This window comes from Anopheles gambiae, chromosome X (assembly GCF_943734735.2).
Source record: "Anopheles gambiae chromosome X, idAnoGambNW_F1_1, whole genome shotgun sequence".
NCBI lineage: Eukaryota > Metazoa > Arthropoda > Insecta > Diptera > Culicidae > Anopheles > Anopheles gambiae.
The window spans coordinates 650,092-671,252 of record NC_064600.1 but is presented as its reverse complement, the minus strand read 5'-3'; the positions used below and the strand labels follow the sequence as shown (position 1 = coordinate 671,252).

Below are 21,161 nucleotides of genomic sequence, written 5' to 3'. Positions count from 1 at the left end.
TGCAACGTAGTCCCTAAACAATGTAAGTTCAGGTGTAATTTTAGTTCGAAAAGTTTACAAGTTTACCTACCTTTACCGCTCCATGCCATCCGGTTGATTGTAGCGAAATGGAGCCGAACCCCATCGGGACCGTAGGGCCCTGGCGCGCTGCCGCTGCCGTTGATTGCGCTGGGGTTACATTTTCGGCTTCCGCTTGCGTTTGATTGGTTTGATTGAAAGGCACGCGGGGACGGGCGAAGTAGCGAAGGAACACAGCCGACGGTAGTCGCCAGGACCGACACCGGATTCTTATGTGTTCTTTCCACGTACCACGATCACATTCGATCAGGTCTGGTCAGCTGAAGCCACTGAAGGGATCGTTTAATACACACGCACACACAACATTAACGTCCACCCAAATAGCACATAATCACTTAAAACACGCACCAGAAAGGTCACACGCACAGGGACACAAGAGCACAGGGTCAACAGCGGGCGGAAAAAAAAACAACAACAAAAGCGCACCGCAAATTTTCCCCCCTGGAGACGCCTGGTGTTTGACGTCAGTGGAAAGTTTTTCTATTCTTATGGAAAGCTCTTTTGTTACGCGCAGTACTTATACACACACACACAGGCGCGCGCGCGCCCGCTCACTAAAACGTTGGATTTTTTTAATTCTACTTTGCTTAACTGTTTGTAGAAACAAACGAAACCCAAAAGGCAAAAGTACCGAGCCGAAATAAAATAATTAAATCTTTCCCCACAATTCACATACAACAACAGCAACAAAGCAGACACTCCCAACCCTAAAAGACCTTCACACCACACGAGTACTATTTGCCTTTTTTTGTGTGTACATTTGTGTGTGTGTGTGTGTGTGTGCCCGCCGTGTGGCGGTTCTCGTTGCTGTCAGGCACGCCACATTCCTTCAAGCGCGTCGGATCGGAAAGTGAAACAGTTTTACAAACAGAGATTTGCCTCTAGTTTTTGTTTCTTTTTTTCTCTTTTTCTTTCTCTTTCTCTCTCTCTCTCTCTCACTCGCTTTTCGGCCGTGTACGTGTACGCACCATACCCGTGTCCCGCGATTCAGATCGAAGAAGGCGAAGATTTCGGAACGGTTCGAAATTCCGATCGCGTCGATCGTGTCGCGCGTGCTGTTAGAAGCCGGATGGGGAGAAATGTGTATGTGTTTGTGTGTGCGTGTGTGTGTGTGTGTGTGAGCACAGCAACATCAGCTGTCCTACCCTAGATCGGGGCGACCGTGTGATCGGGTGAGCGGCAAACCCCACAGCCACAGATACAGATAGAAGAAATGGCAGACAAAAAAAAACGGTCTCTAACGACGCGAACACTTTCACCGATAAGTTCAAGGCACACCGGGTCAGCCGGGGAGTTCAGGCCGAACGAAACCATAGCGTAACCGATCAATCAACCGCACGGGGGGGGGAGGTGCCGTAGATCGTGAAAGCGCACCTACGGTCGCCATGTGTCTGTGTCTGGTCCCGTCTAGAGTTCGAATCCGCCCTTCGAGCTCGCAAAATCGGCATAAAATGCTGTCGAACTGTGTCAGTAGAGAGAGATTGTGAGCGTGTGTGTGTGTGTGTGTGCTTGAGAAGATCGATGATAAAAGGTGAGTTTGAAAGTGACACACACGCACATACACGCACGGCTTATAATTTGCACTTTGCTGGCTCGCGTACCTGTACAGGACCGCGCACTGGGAAGGTTGACACGAGGCACGGCAGCACGCGTAGCACGAAAGTGAGTGAGAGAAAGGGAACGGAAGGGCCACATCAGCTTAGCAGCAAGCCCCCCTGCTTTGCGTGTGATTGCAGCAAGTTTCGCGCGCGAATCTAGACGCATTAGACTGCCATTTTAGGGGCTTTTGCTCTCCTAAGCCTAATGCCCGCCTGTACGTCTGTGTTAATGTGTGGGGGAGGGTGGTTTTCCTTTTCTGGTGCTGCCTCACGGTAGTGTGGTTGAATGTGCTGCCTCCTCTCAACGCTCAACACACACACACACACACGCCCTTTCCACCCTTGATCTCACGTCCGGTTCGGCAAGATCGCCGTTATTTTTTTTTCGCTGCTTGATTGTTTTCAAATCTGCTTCTGCTAACTGCTTCAACTGCACTTTTTTGTTCGCAGGCAGCCACCTCTCAGGCTGTAGTTTGCTTTGAGTTCACCGTTGTCGTTATCGTTGGCAGTTTCTTTTAAACAAAATCCTTCCGAAACTAACCCTTCCACAAACTGTCCGTCCCACCGCGGGGTGGGTGTCACTGTGTGTGCCACTGGAGGCTGTAGCTGTGTGTTGGCCGTAGCCACTGGCCGCGTGTGTGAAGTTCACGCGATCCACAAATCGCTGCTGCGATGTGTTCCGCACCGATCGACTCCCGGACTGCTACTGAAAGGTGCACTGCCGTGCGTTCGGCGTGCCGGGCTGCGTGGAAGATACAGAACCCGTCGTCTTCGTCACAGCCGAAGACATTTCGGCGCTCGCAGCCCCAAACCCGACCGGGGATCCTCTACGTACGCGCACGCTCCGGCCGGTCCGCTTACCGGTCCGCTGCCGATTTCGCTGTGGAAGGGGTGCCTGTGTGCTCGCACGCGGAGCTCTCCAACCGTACTGAACGGGGACGTTGGAATGCGAGCTGCACGCGCTTGCAAACCGGGCCAACCGGCCCCGACCCTGAGTGTGTGAGTGGTTGCAACGAGCGGCTTCGGCCGTCTTCGGGGGCGGCGATTCCCACGGCGGCTGAGTGCCGCTGGCTGCACGATGGTAGCTGGGCGCGCGTTCGATTGGACAAAATGGGCGCCCCTTTGCACTGCCCGCCATTGGGGATTTCTGGCACGTGCTGTTCTGCTTACAATAACAGTGGAATTAATGGTGAACGACTGGACCAATCGCACTGAAGTTTTTGTAAAAACTATCGAAAACAATGTTTTAAATGTAAAGCTTGACGCAGCGCAAGTGTCAATGAGATAGTCCTGTCGTAGAATATTTCACCTAAAAGGCGCCCTTTGATGGTTTAGGCTGGAAAGCTGGATTTTGACTGGATAGACTTTCACCAACTGTGTGCAAACAGTCAGCAATGGAAGTAGTACAATTTGTCATCCGGGTTGTATCAATTTGACAGTTACGTTAGTTTTAAAATTGTTTTATTTTCTTTTTGTGTGTGAAATAGGTTTAAATATTTTTTGAAAAGTATTACATTTAAAATTATTGAACGGGGTTTAACCTTTCTTCACAAAATGTATCTATTTGTTTGATAAAAAAAATCATTCAAGAGCTAAGAACAACATTAAAACATCGGAAAGATTAGAGCCGGTGCTTGTTAGCTTCTTTGTCTGTTCGTTTCAAATGGTTTTGTAGGAATTTTCGCAGCTTAAACGTAAGCGAGCTACGGAACCGCTTGATATTTGACCACAGAGCGGAAACCTCGACAAATATGCAAAACACTCGCTGAGCGGCACCACTCTTTGACAGTTTGCGCTGCTTGAATCACTCACTTCTAAACCACAAAGCTAGCAGCGTAGCGCTTTCGTTTCGGCGAACAAAAAAAAACCCAAACACCATCGGATATTTATTGTTCAAATATAAGCCCATTTAGCAGAAACTTTGCCTCGTAAAACATGTATTACAATGTACAACCGTACCAGAAGGTGGGCCGAAAACGTGCCTTCAGTGCATCCGATCCGAATAGAGCGGGCCTTATCGGGTCGTTCGGATGAGTGTTTCGGCGTTTCCACCCGGATGAGTGTCCGTCGATCGGGCTCGTGCCCGTTACCGCTCGGGACCCCCATTCAGCGGCCACTAAATATATGCAGCGAGTGCTACGACGAGCTTTAAAACCCACGGGAACTATTGTAATCCCACTCTTCTACGCCAACACTATTACCCCAAAACTTATCATCGTCAAAGGTGCAAATGTTTTGCAAATCGTTCGCTAGCCCCATTTGGCGGACGAACTAATGCACTCTACACGAACAGTTTATGATGGTAGGAACAGCTTTACAAGCTGTAAAGGAGATAAAACATTTTATATTTTTTGTATAATTATCTCTAAGTTTACAACCAACCGCTGATTATATGATAAAAATGAGCAACTGATAGCAGCTGCATTTACACAGGAATCTTCCTGCCGTGCTTGGCGTGATGACGTCATTGTGCTAGCTTTCCACAAGCATATTATAGTCAATTTTACTACGCAATAAGATAGAGCCAGGTCGTTTGTTGTCTACATAAAATAAAGAAATACAAAGTCTATCTTTTCGTCCATTTTTAATGGTAAAACAATAACAAACTTCTTGTAATACTACAAGAAAGCCACAAGCTCCCCATTGCCCAAGAATACTTACACCAACGCTGCAATGTTTCTACAACAAAACATTATATGACCTAGGTTGCATCATTGAATGTTTTGCTCATAATATTCTCAACAAATCCTAACACGAAAAGGTGAAGCTTTGAAATACGTTCTTGAAAAACTTTTCCCCCAAGCAGCTTAAAAGGGTGAATTCGATCACTCCAACTAGTTTGCAGAAGCTTGTTTCAGAGCCGGGCCTACGCAATCTGCCTAGATATCTTAGTTTGCACCTGAAGTACCTCGAATGGGTCATGTTTTTGTACCCCAAAAAAAAAAAAACAAGAAAAAAATTGCCCCAACATTTGCATGTGTACGTGTGTACGTCCGTATGTGCAAGAGCGGATGTCCAAATTTATCAAAACAAAAACCCTTCCCGGCTACGTGCCCACGAAGTTCGCTCCTGTGCACACGTCTTGCGAGGGGAAACGGTTCACGTGCGCGCAACAAATCACTGCCCGGACCGGGCCGACACAGTGCACACGATAGACCGAACCGCTCTGTCGCTCATGCAAACCCACCTCTACTCCTGCTTTTTCTCCTCTTAATCGTTCTCATTGCACTACCGGTGCACTCAGCGCTTCTCATGCTTTCGGGACGGGGGCGAGCAGCGCTTAAGCCGGCGTGGCAAAGTGTGTGCGGGAAGAACATGCCGTATAAGCGTTGGTCCACTATCATGGGCTAATTTCGACCGGTGCGGCACTGCCCCAAACACCCCCATTCCCACCCAGCTCGCGCGAGCAACATCAATCGACGGATGTGCCGCACAGGTCAGCGGTACCTGATGCGGGCTACATAAATTATGCAGGCCGGGCCACCGGGGTTTACTTTCCCTACACAAGCACCAGGTTCTAGCTATTGCTTGGAACATTGGAACAAAATCGCGCAAAACACTGAGGGGCAGAGCCCTTTTTTGTCTTGGTGTTGCTTCCAAAACATAACCTCAGCTCTCCGCCATTTTTTTTTCTGTTCTACTTCTGTCCCTAGCCGAGCTGCAGCAAACCGGAAGCCGGGCACTGCACAAACCGGGCAGGAAATATTGATGAGAAACGAGCTTTCCTTCGTTTGCTGTCCGTTAGCTACCCGGTTTGGGCGGCGCAAGGGAAAGGGCGGGCGTAAAATGTGTAAACAGTTGCAGCATAAACCTCGCTACCAGCACAGATAAAAAGTTTGTCCGCTTGTGCACACTTTGTGTGCCACGGTGGGGATGGGAGCTGTGGTGGAATTACCGATCCGCAAACAACACGACGCAAACTTGATAGCTTCCACGTAATGCCCGGTGAGTGATTCTGCCGAATGGTCACCTAAAACTGCAGCATGCTGGAACATCTGAAATGGTTGATCATGTGAAGGCAATTGCCTATTGTGCATTTTAGCTTCGCCAAATTTTTACGTCCGATGGTGTACCTCAGAGCCTTCTGAAATCTGTACAGTAATCTTGCAATAAGTCCACAGAACTCGTCTCTGTATCTATGTTGAACGTCGTGACTGTCGAAACTGACTTCGTAGACTCATACACATAGAATCTTAGGGCCTCCGATAAACATCCCAGGCAAAAGCAATGCTTTTGACCACATCTCGATCTCTTGAAATAACAGATCCAATATGTCTAATCCATTTTAGAGAGTAGCTCAGTTCTTTTCTCCCCATACTGTGACGTGTTTACGGCTAGGATAGAAAGCATACAGCAAAGATTATCTAGAAAAGATAGACAAATAAACAAACAGTCTATCCTGCTATGAGCATACCAACAAGTCACAGATAGGCTAGCGACTAAGTGGACATAAGTGACTTAGACAGGCCTAGACAGACTAAGGTTGTTGCGCCAAATAAGATGAAGAACAATCTACTGAGATCAACTGTACCTATTAAACGATATATTGTGTACATCTCAAAACAAACGTAGCATGTCAGAATGCCAGCATGAGCAAATACACGTGAAGTCACCTGATAACCAGTTGCGTATAGTATGTAGAGAATAAGGAAGAGTCTCTAAAAGCCATTGCGTAGAATAGAAGTGGTGATGATGATATGAACCTAAAAGGCCTGTCTGGATACCGTGAAAAGACGACTAAGAGTTGTCAGGTCATTAGTCTCTTAGGAAAAGATGAGTAGTACACAGTATTACCTTGCAATTGCTGAATAATGCTTACAAGTAGACCAGCAAATACCAAGATTTGACACAAAGTAAGATCCAAATTGAAGACGTGCAACGATCAACCTCATATTTCAGCTCGGAGGAAATAACTCACTTCCTAGAAAGTTCATTTAGTAGGTTAAATGAAGCATTCTGGCACTACCGAAACACCTTCTCTTTAGTATCTGCGCTCTTGCTAGCCAAATTCCAACACCGATGCACCGTTTACCGCCTATCAGGTCGCAAAGTCCCATGAAGTCTCACCGGGTCGTAACTGGGACATCAATTCACGGGGACGCATCCAGCAGCAAACCTCCGATCCCACATCACCAAAAACCGCTCCTTCGGGAGCCAACAACATCAGCAATAGGCCACACGAGGCTATTCTGCCAGTTGTTTGGTTTTTGCCTCATCCTCTGGTTCCTGCTGCCTGCTCTGGTGGTAAAAAAAAAACACCCACACGGACCCGTACGATTGTGCGCTCCCTGCAGAGAGTGGTTTAAATATTTAAACACCAACAAAGGCGGTTAATCGGGTGCGCTACCCGTAAATAGACTGTCCTTCTGCTGCATTGCCTTTCCACTGCGCTTTTCTCCCTCTCCACCAAAACACACACACACAGACTTTGGGAAAGTACACGGTCAAAAGGCACCAGCAGCAGCAGCCAATCTACATCCAGTAGCGGTATGCGTACGCGATGAAGACTGCAGCTGTACATGTACTACTACTACTACTACTACTACTACTACCACCAGTGCCACGTGTTGCAGGTTTCGTGAGGACGTACGGTAGCATCGGAAATAATTTTCTCCCCCTTCCTTACACACTTTGCTCTATTTTTTTTTCTTCTTCTCTACTGTTTGTTGTTTGGTTGGCGTTGGGGCTGGAGTGGCAATGGGCACCACAGAGGACTTGTGCCGCCCGCAGTTTACAAACATACACTCTAGCCGTCAAGCTCGCTAGGCTTATCCTTGGTACGCGAAAAAAGGGTTGTGTGTGTGTGTGTGTGTATGTGTGCGTGTGGACACTAAAACGATGATGTATCCCTTTTTATCCGACCCTTTTCCCTTTCTCTCTTCATCTCTCGCTCTCTCTCTCTCTCTCTCGCACGCGTGCTAGTTTTTTTTCCTCTCTCCCTATCTATCTCTCACTCTTTCTTTCTCCCTTTTCATGTTGCATGCTGCCTCGCCAGTGTTTATTTGTTGCAACCAAAGGAAGATCCTGACAAATGGACGGTGATGACGGCGACGGATGAGATAGAAGTTGGAGGAGAATGGAGGGAGGGAGGAAGAGTGGTAATCACAGTAAGGTAAGTGCAATGTGCTAGTGGAAGGGATGGCGGAGAAGGGAGGGGGATGCTGCACCGGGTATTGCATTTCTGGCAGCTATTCATCTGGTTAATGGATTCCCTGGCATGTCCTGTTTGTCCTGTTGTCCTTGCACTCTCTCTCACACACACACACACACACACGAAGGAGCAGATTCGCGACACACTTTTTATCTGTATGGGTGTGTGTGTGTGTGTGTGTAAGTGTATACGTGTGTGCTTTGTTTTGTGCAAGGTTTGTTAACTTGCCGTACCTTGTGGGCCAGCTTTTAAAGCACCTCTCAACCCCCTTTCCGCCCTTCTCTTCTCTCATCCTCCTCTCTCCCATCCTGTTCCTGCGGATACTACACGTGAAAGTGGGTTTAATACCCCGTCCCTGCCTCCCTCCCTCCCCACAACATTGCTACAGTGCAAACGCACCCCACTCACCCCCCCCCCACCCATTCCCGTGTTCTTGCACCACCCTGTGCGTTCGTTCGAGAGGTTATGGTTATGGAAAATCGCTCTCCATTTGGCTCATTCATTGGCGAGCATAATACAGCCCGCCCCGCGCAACCAACCCACCCACTCAACCCTCTTCACCCCCCCCCCCCTCCCCCCCAATTCACCCACTTCCTGCCCGTCCTAGAGGAGGGGCAAAAAAGCGCGTGCTGCATAGCTGCATGTGCATTCTGGATGATTTACCATTTTTTGTTTTGTTTTATTTGCTCTTCTTGTTGCTGTTGTTGTTAGTTGCCCTTGTTCTCGTTTCCTCCCTTCTTTTTCCTCTCTCTCTTTCTTTCTCTTCTCCTTATTTCCTAATAGTGCGCCCGCTACTTTTAAAGCTACTTTCGCTACGTTGCGCTTCGGCTGATGCTGTGCGCGCGGGAACGCCTTGGGAGAAATGTGCAAAATGAAACCATCCCCCGTTCCCGGATGGACGGGTTTCTTGATCAAGCAACTGACAACAGTTCGCCCTCCCCCCCCCCCCCCACCTGCCACCCTCCCCTCGGTGCACATCAAACGGTGACAGAATACACAGGCCGGATGCGTTGCGTTCCAGCAAACGGCCACCAAGGGAGAGCAGCATCGATCGCACGCGCCCGAGCGCTCTGGGTTGGCATATCGCGTCGTCCTTCGGTCGGAAATGCCGCCTCCGGCCGCATCGGTGGGAAGATCCTGCCCGCGATGACAGGAAAGGAGATGAGGAAGGGAAAGGGAAGGGGAGGAATGAGGAAGACGCTAGTGATGTGGCTTCCGGAAGTGGGGAAGAAGAAAAAAAAAACGTCCTTCGGGCAAGTGCAGCTTTTCTTGCATTCGATCGCTTTCGTGTGCACCTTGTGGACCCACCGGCCCGGCGATGATGACGTGATGCACAGCGCAGCTTTTCATTTTTATGCCCCATGAGTGTGTCAACGTGTGTGTGTGTGTGTGCGTTTGTTTGTGTATTATTCATTTTTGCCTTTGCATCTCGCACATCACTTTAATGCTCTTCCGATGCGACTTTTACTACCGCCGTGGGATCGGGCGCTATTCTTATCTTTCGGGGGGGGGGCAGTGGTTGGCAAGCTGGTCGCCGAAACGGATCGTAAAAGCGAGTCAATCATCGTCATTAACCGGAAGGGTTGTAAAATTCCTTCACTTTATGGCGACCGTCCGCGGCAGCACTATTTGCCGCACTAACGAGATAAGCTCCCGTGTTTGTTTGGCTTTTTTTGTCTGGCTTTCGTGGCGTGTTTTGAATCGCTCGACAAATTTTTAGTACGCTGCATGCAAAAGGACTCGCTTTGGACGCTGCAAAAAAAAAAAAAACCCCGACCGAACTCCGAGCTGCACACTATGCGTTTTGCTGGTGTTATTGCTGGTGTGCCTTGGCGTAAAACTATTCCATTCAGCAGCTTCGGCTGCGGTACCGCTGATTTTACTGCACTGTTCGCTGATTCTGCCGGTGTGCGCTCATGGCCATGTGCGCCGTAAAGCTGCTGAAGTAAACCATGATTTGGTCCGCTGTCCCAGATGAGTCATAATCGAGCAGCACAGAGTTACGAGTGGATAAGGAACTTCTAACATCCAACTACGCAAAATGCACTGGAAAAGGACAGCATAGTTTTTTATGTACTTTCATTCTCATTTTCAACAGCTAAACACTTGGAGTGTGCCTTACAAAAGGATTCATCTACTTATTGAGGGCTCATTGTGGAGCTCATTTTCATTTCTGGTTACTAAACTGGACAGCGAGCGAGGTAAAAACGATTTGATGCAAATAGGCTGCTCCAGATTTTGGGTTATCTGAGCGCTTTGCTTGAAAAATGTGCCGACCCCTGGTTTACACTATAACCGGTAATAAGCCGATATAAAACAAAAAACAGCAACCTTTGCAACGAGGTTGTTGTTGTTGTTTATTGTATCACTTAGCCAAACAAGCGGCTTTATTAATGAATTAAAACTAGAACTTAAATAACTAACACAAAGAGCCGGTTTAATGCAGTGTACAATGACAAGACGGATCAACAGAATCTTGTAGGTAGGTGCCAGTCAAATAACATGTAACGCTGATTAAATTTACGGGCCATCGCAGTCATTGGGTCGTTCTCGCTGTATGCACGTCTTGTAAGGTCAGTTCTTATTAGTCTGTAGTTACGGAACACTCTAGGAGGGACATTTATGTTGACTCTAGCCAGTAGTTCTGGCGAATCTATCTCACCGACAATAAGCTTGGACAAAAACGTACATTGGGCATTATCACGTCTCCTAGTAAGTGTGTCCAGACCAAACAACAAACAACGAGTATGATACGATGGACGAGGGATTACATTACGCCACGGAGTGAAATGTAGGACAATACGAGTAACTATCTTTTGGACAGCTTCTATTCTATTGGACCAAACACTAGAGAACGGACACCAAACTGTAGAACTAAACTCGAGGATGGAACGAACATATGACTTATACAGAGTCAACAGGCAGTGCGGGTCATTGAGTTCTCTCAAATGTCGACAAATAAATCCTAGCATATTGTTAGCTTTGTCTAAAATATCACAGTAATGTTGTCGGAAATCTAGTTTGCGATCCATGGTGACTCCTAAACCCCTGACCGTATTGCACCGCGGTAGTTGTGTCCCTGATATGCTATAGATATTCTTGAGGTTCTTGAAAGATACAAATACAAACTTGAAGCAAATACTACATATTCCACCGTACGTCCATCAACGTGGGTTCTTTTCCACTTTCAAATGATTATGCTTTCCAAACTACCGCACCGATAGATCACAAAAGAAACTCTCTCATCACCGTTGCCCAGGTACACAGCAGCTAGCAGGCAGCAACATTTGCTCAACGATTTATTTATTAGTTTAGGATCAATTTGCTTGCTGCAGAGGCAGCCAGCAACCAGCGCGAAGCACGGAGCGAGGTAAAATGGGGAGATTTCAATAAACAAAATAAAACCCTTCATTAGGCCCTGTAAAGGCTCGGCTAACATTTTGGACAGAGAAGGTAATTACCACCATGATAAAGACGTGTTGCTACAGTACTCCTTTTTGAAGTCCAGTTGAACCAGTTAACCATAAAGAAGGCCTCTGCTCTAATCAACAACAACAAGATAAGGTGCGAGTACCTGGGGATGCGTCAGAAAACGTTCAGCTACAGGTAAGATAGTACTGGAATTATACATTATACCTCAATGTTGTGATAGTTTTTCAAATTCTGAAGAAAATCAAAACGAGTAGACGAGCCCAAACCAAACCGAACGATTTGAGTGCAGCAAGTCGGCACAGTTTAAGGCACTTTGCGACACTGCATAATGAATCAATTCTAATGGAGAAAATCAGCAAACGCCCTTTCAGCAGACTGATTCCGGCTCCTGCCATACTTTCAGTACTACCAAGTGCAAACCAGCACTACTTAAAACTGAAGCCGTGGTGGTAAAACCGGAGCTGCTAAAAGCACTTCATACCATCGATTACAGGCCCTTTGCCGCGCAGACTGTTGAATCGGCACACCGCTGTGTAAAGCAGAAGTGAAGCACCCACAGCAAATGCCAGTTCGTAGCCCCACACTTGGCGAACCAGCAACAATCAGCAGCTAAAAGCAACCCTCCAGAGTCAGACACGCCAGTTAAAAGCTGCAATTGTCCGATGCCCTTCGTTTTGATGGGGCGGCCACCCTAGCGTTCGCGGTAATCATTCATTGCCCTTTTTTTTTTTCCTCTTTTTTGTTTTGTTTGTTTGCTGTTGCTGCTGCTACATTCCCTCGACTGATGGCGAAAGTTCCGTGGGCGAAAGGAATGGAAAAAGTTCCAGCGGCCAAGTTCCAGCGAAATGGATGGGCATTCCTAGCTTTCTTGTTTGCGTTGCTGGAATTCTTGACCATTGCGGAGCGCGACATAGAGGGAGAGTGAGTGAGAGAGTTACATGCGGACGGGGGCGGAAAAGGTACACAAACACCCCAATCATCACAGCCACTTTGGATGACCGACGACCCTTGGGCATTCCCTTGGGCGCGCCGCGCCGAGTGTAGCTCTCGATCTGTCTTCTGGCTGCTGCCGCCCCTTTGATGGAGGTGGACGTATCCTTTCATGCTTTATGTTGCTCTGCATGTACGCTTTTAGTGCAGGTTCGGTCAGATCCTACAACGTATGTCAATTTAATGATGTATGTGTGTGTGTGTGTGTTAGTTTGCAGTTGCATACGATGTAATTGATTCGAGTAGCAACGGCACACACACCCATTCCGTTTTGAGCATTCTAGGTCACACACCACTGTCGTTTCTGGCAACGTCGAGCAACAGAAGCACACGAGCAAAAACACACGAAAAAAGGACATTTTTCTTGCACGTTTCACCAGCACCTCCCTTCGTCCCAAAGCATCACCATCTGAAGCGCAAGCGAGTGTTCCAAAACGGTGCCACCTAACAAAACCCCTTTTCCACGGTGGGCAGGGTGAGCGTAGAGAAATTAAATGAAATAGCTAATCAATTTAGGACTTCAAAAACGACTTCCAAAGTGAGTTCGGAAGACTCTCATTCTCTCTCTCTCTTTCTCTCTCTCTCTCTCTCTCTCTCTCTCTCTCTCTCATTCTCTCTCTCGGAAGTGAATGGAAACTCAAAACACACAACAACAACAACAAGAACAACAACAGCAACAACAGTAACAAAAAAAGACAAACAGTACGAGAAGGACACAAAAAGGACCTTCCGCACGTGGCACGTTGGAAACGCGCCCAGTATCGGTGTCGACGATCGAGCACGTCTCGCTAGTGGCCTCCAGTAACTGGGAGAGGGTGGTGTGGTTTGAAAAGTATGCAAAGTACGCCCGGTTGCCCCGTTTGCCGTGGCGTAACCGTCGAGGAAGGGCGGCAAAATTGAATCAACTTGCCGAAACATGCTCGAAAACGCACTGCACATGACGAAGATGGCTGTGGCGCGGTGGCAGTAAATAGCACTGACAAGTGAAGTTTGACAGCTCCCGGTGCTTGGAGAGTGAAGGAACCCCGTCCAGCGCGGTGTGACTAATTGGCTAAAAGCATACCGGAGTATAGAACTAAACAACACCCCCACACACACACACACACGAAATCACTAAAAAGAAATCCCGAGGTGCCCGATACACTGCCGTAATAGGTTTAATGACATTTATTACTGTGCGCTTGTACTGCAAGCGTGCGTCCTTGCGCTTGTCACACGCAAATTCATTTAGCCGTTGGTACGTTAGCCGCCGTAGCGTAGCGTTACTCGTACCGTAACGCACAGCGAGGGCGAGGGACCGTGCCGGATGGGTTTGTTTTGGGTGGCTGTGCAGTACCCAGAGCTCTACACCGCTCGGTGCAGCTCTGCCACACAGGGTCCGTTCTCCTATGCCCCTCGCGCTCTCTCCGGCAGTCATCACGCTTCTGGCTCGTTTGGGAGGTTGGGAGCGTATTTCTTTACGCCAGCGGCTGGCTTACAAAACGTGCTGAGAAGAAGCTAGAAGTACTTTGCATTACACCTTCTGTTAAACCTGAGGCTAATCGGTACCTGGAAGCAGTGGCAATGATACGCGAAGACCTGTATTGATTTACCCTGCAGCTGCTTCTCAATGCAAAATGAACGGGTTTTCGGATTGCGTTTCAAGTGACCGATGCTGGTAGAAAAGAAGAAACCCTTACAAAAAATTACAATACATTTACACTCTCGGTAATGCACCCAATATCATATGCATGCTTTAAGTCAGAATTTTTGGATTCCATCCATGGATATTGAAAACTATTCGAGGAAAATCACTTTAATTGAGAAGTTCTTCTGATCGATTACAACGTTCTTCTGCAGACTATCGTAGCTTCCTCACGCAGTAGACCTTCCGGTTGAAAGTCAGCATCCTTTCGCCCAACTTAACATTCACGTTGTTTTCGGTGTTTTTTACCTAGATGGGTTGTATCTATCGGTACAGCACATCTAAGTAGACTGGAATTTAATTGAAGGGCACTGGTGGTCCCATCCTCAATTGGGATTTCATCTTGATTCTTAGTTGGACTTTAGCTAAATACGTGAGCCACAGACCAATGATGTCTGATATCATCAGCGTATGTCTGAGTAACTGATCTGGAGGATAGTGCCCGAAGTTGGTTCCTCCGAGTTCTTCCGAAAGATACTCGCTAGCTTCAAGTTGTTGGTGGAGCCCATGTCCCTGCCAAATACTATTTGGTAAGCATTTCAACCGGCTCAAATTAACTAGTGAATCTATAAAATTTTGGTTTGTTTACAGCACAGTGAATACGAAGGTCGATTTACTGAACGGTTGCATATGTAGAGCAATACCAACCATTCCAAAAAACTAACAGCTACATTTAACGCTCCCAATCATCGATGTATGCGCTCCCATACCAAGCCCCGTTGACCATACGGGGAGAGATTGGTGTTCCAGTGCGCACCTGTCAAACATGTGCATATTGTTCAGACAAGATCACCTTATGGAAAAGCGCCGCAACACGACACACCGAGGTACACAAAAATCCCTCGTGCCCCCGTATGTAATTGGCGCCGCAAGTAACAAACACGCGAACACAATCGCAAATCGCCGATCCGATGACCCAAGCATGGTCTACGCGTGGTCTAGGCAATTGCGCTTTGTCAACCACAGCCCTTCGACAGCCTTCGTGCTGGGCTCGCCTGCTGACAGATGCAGGAGAAACAACAACAACAACAACAAAAAAAGGTTTAAGCAAAGCTGAACGACAATCGACGAAGCCTGCGACGACAATCGAGCACTTATTTGGCGTCGAATTAATTTAATTGCGATAATTGGAGGATATTATTTACATTTGATGGGGCCTGCTAGGGTCTCTTGGCTATAGCTGCGGCCCTCCCTTGCCAGTGTGCAAGGTTAATCCCCTCCCTGGCCCCCCCTTGATCTGAATCGGATGATCGGAAAACAAAAAACAAAAAAACAACTACGTTGCAATCCGCGAGTGAGCGGGAAGCGTTCCGAATTCCGCCAGTTAGGGCGAGGACACACGGCCGCCTGCTGGGCTCGCTGGGAGGAGCGACAGGCGGATTGACAATTGGCGACAAATCGATCGTCGCGCGTTCGCGGCGATTGGCGGCGACGATTTACATGCACACAGTGTTCGGTTCAATTATGTGTGCACATTTCTTGCCGTGTGCCGGTGCTGTGGATGAGCCCCCTGGGACGGAGTAACCACACGTCACTTCGGCGCAATTGTTGTGTCTGTTGGGTACCATTGGGGCATTAGGGTGGAATCCGTAGGTCTACGCGAGTCAAAAGCTGGTGCGAGGTGCGTTTTTGTTTTGTTTTGTTTGAGTGTACAAACTGTTCGTAAGATGCAGGTCGTTGTTAGCTCAGGTCCAGATGACCCGGAGTGACTCCTATCTTAAGTAGGGGGACAGTTACAATTCCAGGACAGCTAATTGGAGCACAGGGGTAAGGAGGGTCACATACATTTTTGTTTTCAAATATTTGTATAGACCTTTGGTAACCTTTACAAATTCAATGCCGCTTATACTCACATTATCATTGCTTTTATATGATCTTCTTCTATTTGGCGTAACGTCCTATGCGGATGTGCCGGCCTTTACAGGCTTTCAAGAGTTAGTTCATTACCACGCAGCCGGATAGTCATTCCTTGCTACGGGGGGACGGTCCATTTTAGGCTTGAACCCATGAGACGGGCATGTTATAGAGTCGTTCGAGATGACGACTGTACAATGGGACCGCCTCAGGCTTATATATGATATAGGCTTTCAAAACGTAAAACCTTAGTATTTTTATTTAGTAGAGGGTTAGTTAGTTTCATTTGGAGGTCATTGTGTACAGCGAAAAATACGTCGAAATGCAACGCTGGTGAAATATATTTCAACATTTTCTAATCGGGTGCATCTCTTAAAACTAGAAGGACTCCATACAAATGCTAGCATACTCCAAATTTGGACGAGGTAGACTGCAGTAGAGAGTTCTTAGGCAGAAAAGATCTCAGAAAATCAGATGCAGCCCGGAGTTTAATTTGCTTTGGTTATTACATCCTTCAACTGTTGTTAAACTGGCAATCAAATGTTACGCCAAGGTCAGGAATAAAGCTAGATAAAGATACATTGAACAGCTTATAATCAAAGGAATGTGGAGAACGAGAGTGAGAAAAAAATAGAACATTTATCAGCAGAAAGGCACAAACAAATAGCAGAACACCATTGAGCGAAGGAGTTTAGGTAGAATTGATGTCTTTCGCAATAGGTAGACGAAGAAACAGAAACACAGACAGAAAAAAATGATTTCATCCACATACAGAAGGTGACCGTTAGGAGGTAAAGCGTTATTCCGAACCCACTGTCACTCACTCCCGTAGTTAGGAGTGTTTTCCTGGAATCCTGGAATACGAGTCTGACGCCGTTCTATGCAATTCAGCAAGTACAGCGTGGCAATGTTTCAGCTACTTTAGTAACTGCAGCTCTGCGGCGATCAATCAAGATAAACAATACAACTACAAGATACAATAAGAGGAAGAAAATGATACCTTCTTATATTTTTTGGATCTGCATGTCCTAGAAATGTAACATAATAAACTACAGGCTTGCTCAATACAGCAAAGTATTTTGATTATTTTTTACTCTTCGTAATTTCTCAACCTCTCTTGTTTGATTAGTGACCTCTTCTAACGTACAGGAATTTCCAAAGCAAACTTTCGAATGTGCACATAATTATTCACAGGTTTCAAGATGTTTTTCAACACCTCTCAAATGGTGTATTTGCTTCCTAATGATATTTCAATTTAACACATGATTTTCAACACATCACAGAAAACTTTCAAACTCGATCCAGCTTGAGACTCGTGTTGAAAATCATGCTGAAGAAATGATTATGATGATGGAAATGAGATACCAGATTGATGTGCGATAACATCTTGCACGAGGTGAATAACAACGTTTACATTCGAAACTGATTTGGAGAACCCTGCTAAAAAAAAATAACAAAAATGAATCAACAGCTTCAGATCGGGTGCCAACCCCTGCAATATTGAATCCGTACAATACTGACATCTAGATGGCGCTGTTTCCATAATGCAGGGTTGTCTCTGTGTCTGGAGCAGCTGCTTGAGCGTAAATGGGGACAACTATTTCTTCATAATACGATATGAATGTTATACTGTACAACTTTATACAGGGTTAGAGAGAACTAGTACACAAAAACAGGAATGTTATTGATGAAATTAAACCGGGCAAGTAGTAAAGTATCTGTGGGCTTTTTGTTTGGGATGTTTTTTTTAAAAGCAATTGTTACCCAAAATTAATTATCATTACCCCGAGCGACGCTCACTAAGGGACAGCACGCCTTTATTGAAGTTTAACGAAGTGATAGACCATTATCTGACGTACACTCACACACACGCACACACAAACACGTACACATTCGTGTCTTTATCGGTTTAAAAAATAAAAGACGGACCCACTGCCCCTGCAAACTCCGCTACGACGAAGTAAATGCATCGGAACATCGGAATCGGATAGAACCTTTCCCTCTACTTCTCTCTCTCTCTCTTTCTCTCTCTCTCTCTGTCTTTTACAGCTCATCGTGCGGCCCATTGTCCTGCAGATGCTGCATCACGAACTCGTGCAGATCGTCGAGCGACCGGTGCCCGAAGTACTCGGTCACCTTCTCGCCGTCGCGGTACAGGAAGACGGTCGGATACCCGTTCACCTCCTGCTCGCCGCACAGCTCCTTGTTCGCGTCGACCGTGCAGTCCACCTTCGCGATCGTCACCCCGTCCCGGGCGGTCAGCTTCTCCGCCAGCTGCTCCCAGGTCGGCGCGAGCCGCATGCAGTGCCCGCACCAGGGCGCGTAGAACTTCACCACCGTCACGCCCTTCGCGATCGCGTGCGCGAAGTCGCCCTCGGACAGCTGCACCACCACCGACCGGTTGTCGTCCCGCTCGGCCCCACCCTCCAGCGTGCCCTCGCCCTTCGGCTCGGCGCCCTGGGCGCCGTCCTCCTTCAGCCCGCCGGCCATCCGCGCCACGTACTGCTTCAGGTCGGTGTGCGTGCGCGGCCCCGTGTACTTCTCGATCTTCTTGCCGTCCTCGATCCACAGCAGCGTCGGGTAGCCCTTCACCTCGAAGTCGGTACAGATCGGCCGGTACTGCGTGCAGTCGATCTTGGACACGCGGATGTCCCGCTCGTGCTCGAGGCTGCGGGCCAGCTCCTCCCAGGTCGGCGCGAGCTTGGTGCAGTGGCCGCACCAGGGCGCGTAGAACTTGACGAAGTGCTTGCCGCTCGAGACGTGCTTCGCGAACGTGTCCTCGGTCAGCTCGGTCAGCGGCGAGACCGGGGCGGGCGGGGCGTCCGCCTGCCCGCCATCCTCCTGCGCACCGTCCTCGCCGTCCCGGTCGGCGCCCTTGGCCGGGCCGTCGCCCGCCGCCGGTGCCAGCTGCTCGTCCAGGAACGCGTTGAACTGGGCGAGATCGCGCGCCCCACGGTACTTGGTGGCGCCGTCCGCGCCACCATCCTTGCGGAACAGCTTCAGCATCGGGTAGCCGGTGACGTCGTGCTGCGTGCAGAGATCCCCGTCGGTCGTGCAGTCGACGCGCCCAATCTTGACCAGCCCGTCCGGGTCGCCGTTGCGGGCCTTCGCCAGGGTGGCCCAGGTCGGTGCCAGCTTCTTGCAGTAGTCACACCTGCGCGGGAGGACGAGAAAGGGGGTGGAGGATGGGGGGGGGAGGGAGGGGGCGGATGAGGAGACAATGAGAAAGCGGTTAGAGAGACAAATGAGGGGCTGCTTCTTCGCGAGAGCGCCCGGCTCGCAGCTCGCCATTAAAACCGGTTTTAAAAATAAATCACCTCCGGCGGGGTCTCCCGCGGGGCTGTGCCGGCACTTACCAGGGGGCGTAGAACATGACGAAGTAGCTGCTGCCCTCGAGCTCCGACTGGAAGTTGTCCTTCGTCAGGTGGACGCTCGCCGTGTCCGCGTGACCGCTGGCCAGCGTGGCCAGCAGGGCGGCCGCCACCATTAGGCCGACGATGGTTCGCTGCATTCCGGCCATTTTGCTTTCCACGCCGGGTGCTAGGTGTCTCTGTGTGTGTATATGTCCCGTGCTTGCTTTTAGGTCTGTCTGTTCCTTATCTTGCCAACGCTCCGGGTCGCTAGCCCGATGGACTGTCTTTGCTTTGCAGGGGCTGTTTTATCTCACTAAAAAACACTTGACTGTGCGTTTGATTGCAGCGGGGCCGCCTTTGCTTTGCCGATGGAAAAGGGCTTATCGTGTCACACACATACACACACACACACACACACGTCGGAGGCGGAGGGAACACACAACTGCCACAGCCTCCGCTTGCACAGTCAGCTCTGGTCTCTAGGGGGCAGGGGCCCGTTTTGTGACAGCTTGCGGCCACTGACAGGCGGCCGCCGACCGGTTGCGTTTGCGTGTGAGCGCCGCGAGTGCCATGGCAGGGGTTGTGTCGATTTTGACTGTCAAATGTGCATGTATTTAAACCGTTTTTTTTTTCGTTTTTCGCTTTAAAATGGGTTCAAGTATGATTAATAAATTTGAATAACTTTCTTGACAAAATATTTTCATTTCAGTCGCAAAAAAAACAATCATTCACGGGGCTAATCTGACCAAACCGCTACCTGCCAAACTCTATATAAAAATTCAGGCTGGAATCGTAAAACCCTTCAACCATTGCATTTTCAGAGCCATTGCAATAAACTTGTTTTTATTGTTTCTTGAATTGACCGTAAAAAAGGCGATTTGTTTACAGTAAATTCCAGCTAAATTCTGTATGTGTAGGGCATGTATCATTCAATCAATCGGAATGACCCTAAACTACCGTACTGCCTGGATCCAATACAGTAAAGATGGTCGTTCAAAACTCGGTACAACGTCAACGCCTTTCTCGGAACTTTAAATGTCCGGTTAAAGCACTAATTTGACGTCAGCGTTTTTGTTGTAGCCTCAGTTGGCCAAGATATTGGTGAAGTTTGGTTTCAATTGATTGCAGCCTATACAGTTTCCTAGAATACAATCACAGCAAAAAAATAATATTTACCACAAACTTATGATAAGGTCACATTTATAACCGAAAACACATTTCAAATCAACGGGGAAAGCAAAACAAAACAATCATGATCATGAAAAAATAACAATAATTGGATACAAATAAATATGTAAAAAAAAACACACACACACACACACATACAAACGTAATAAAAAATGTTACAATTATGCCACACAAACAATGTTGGAAGCATTAAAAAAGTGATTGCTGCTGTTTTATTTTTTTTACGGGACATTTTGTAGCATTGCATGAGCAAGAGCAAAAGCGAAAGCTGTCTAAAACGTCCAGCAATTTCTAATTGCCTTCCTTTTCATGCAGGGGTTTCCAGCGGTTCATCCCAGGTCTGCGCGACACTTGAACGATTGCGTCGTGACAGGCGGCACAGTTTCTCGATACGTCAAAATTGCTGGTGCGCCGAAGGTTTGACAACGCAACAGTGTCTGTGTTTCGCAGCATTGCATACACACTCCGCCTGTCATCTATCCTCTCGTATGATGAGAGCATGTGATAAAAGAGAATATATATGTATCTTCTCCCACTAGTGAGGGCGAGACATTGGTGAGAGTGTGGATCGATAGAGCTACCTCCTGATTTGGATGATCTCCTGGTTACGATTAGTGATGTGCTGTATGGAGCGCACCCACGACTCCGATCCGGCTCCGACTATTGTTAGTTCGATTCCGACTCCGGAAAAATGGAACCACTAGATCCGCCCGGAGTCGGAGTCGTTCGGAGTCGTCCGGAGTCGACCGGAGTCGTCTGGAGTCGACCGGAGTCGTCCGGAGTCGACGACTCCGAACGACTCCGAACGACTCCGAACGACTCCGGACGACTCC

At 48.1% G+C, this 21,161-nt stretch overlaps 2 protein-coding genes across 9 annotated transcripts in view; both read right to left on the bottom strand.

Moving 5' to 3' along the window:
* The window catches only part of LOC1272230 (octopamine receptor Oamb), a 95,077-nt gene extending 92,417 nt beyond the window's left edge, over positions 1-2,660 (bottom strand). For 2 of the 8 annotated variants that reach the window (XM_061652894.1, XM_061652872.1), the window contains exon 1: positions 2,218-2,493. The gene's annotated coding sequence lies outside the window, so the exon portion shown is untranslated. The other 6 variants (XM_061652877.1, XM_061652920.1, XM_061652883.1 and 3 more) reach the window with 6 other exon arrangements.
* A 14,901-nt stretch (positions 2,661-17,561) lies between these two features.
* Positions 17,562-19,658, bottom strand: LOC1272231 (thioredoxin domain-containing protein 5 homolog). Its single transcript, XM_311114.6, has 2 exons — positions 19,144-19,658; positions 17,562-18,941 (listed from the first exon to the last, which is right to left on the bottom strand). Exons 1-2 carry the CDS (start codon positions 19,305-19,307, stop codon positions 17,831-17,833), a joined length of 1,275 nt encoding a protein of 424 aa, XP_311114.5. The 5' UTR covers positions 19,308-19,658; the 3' UTR covers positions 17,562-17,830.
* Between the last annotated feature and the right edge of the window lie 1,503 nt (positions 19,659-21,161).

Coding starts and splice junctions, on each gene's coding strand:
- LOC1272231 (XM_311114.6), bottom strand. CDS start 19,307: ATGGCCGGAATGCAGCGAACCATCGTCGGCCTAATGGTGGCGGCCGCC. Junction 18,942..19,143: donor GTCATGTTCTACGCCCCCTG/GTAAGTGCCGGC, acceptor CCTCCCGCGCAG/GTGTGACTACTGCAAGAAGC.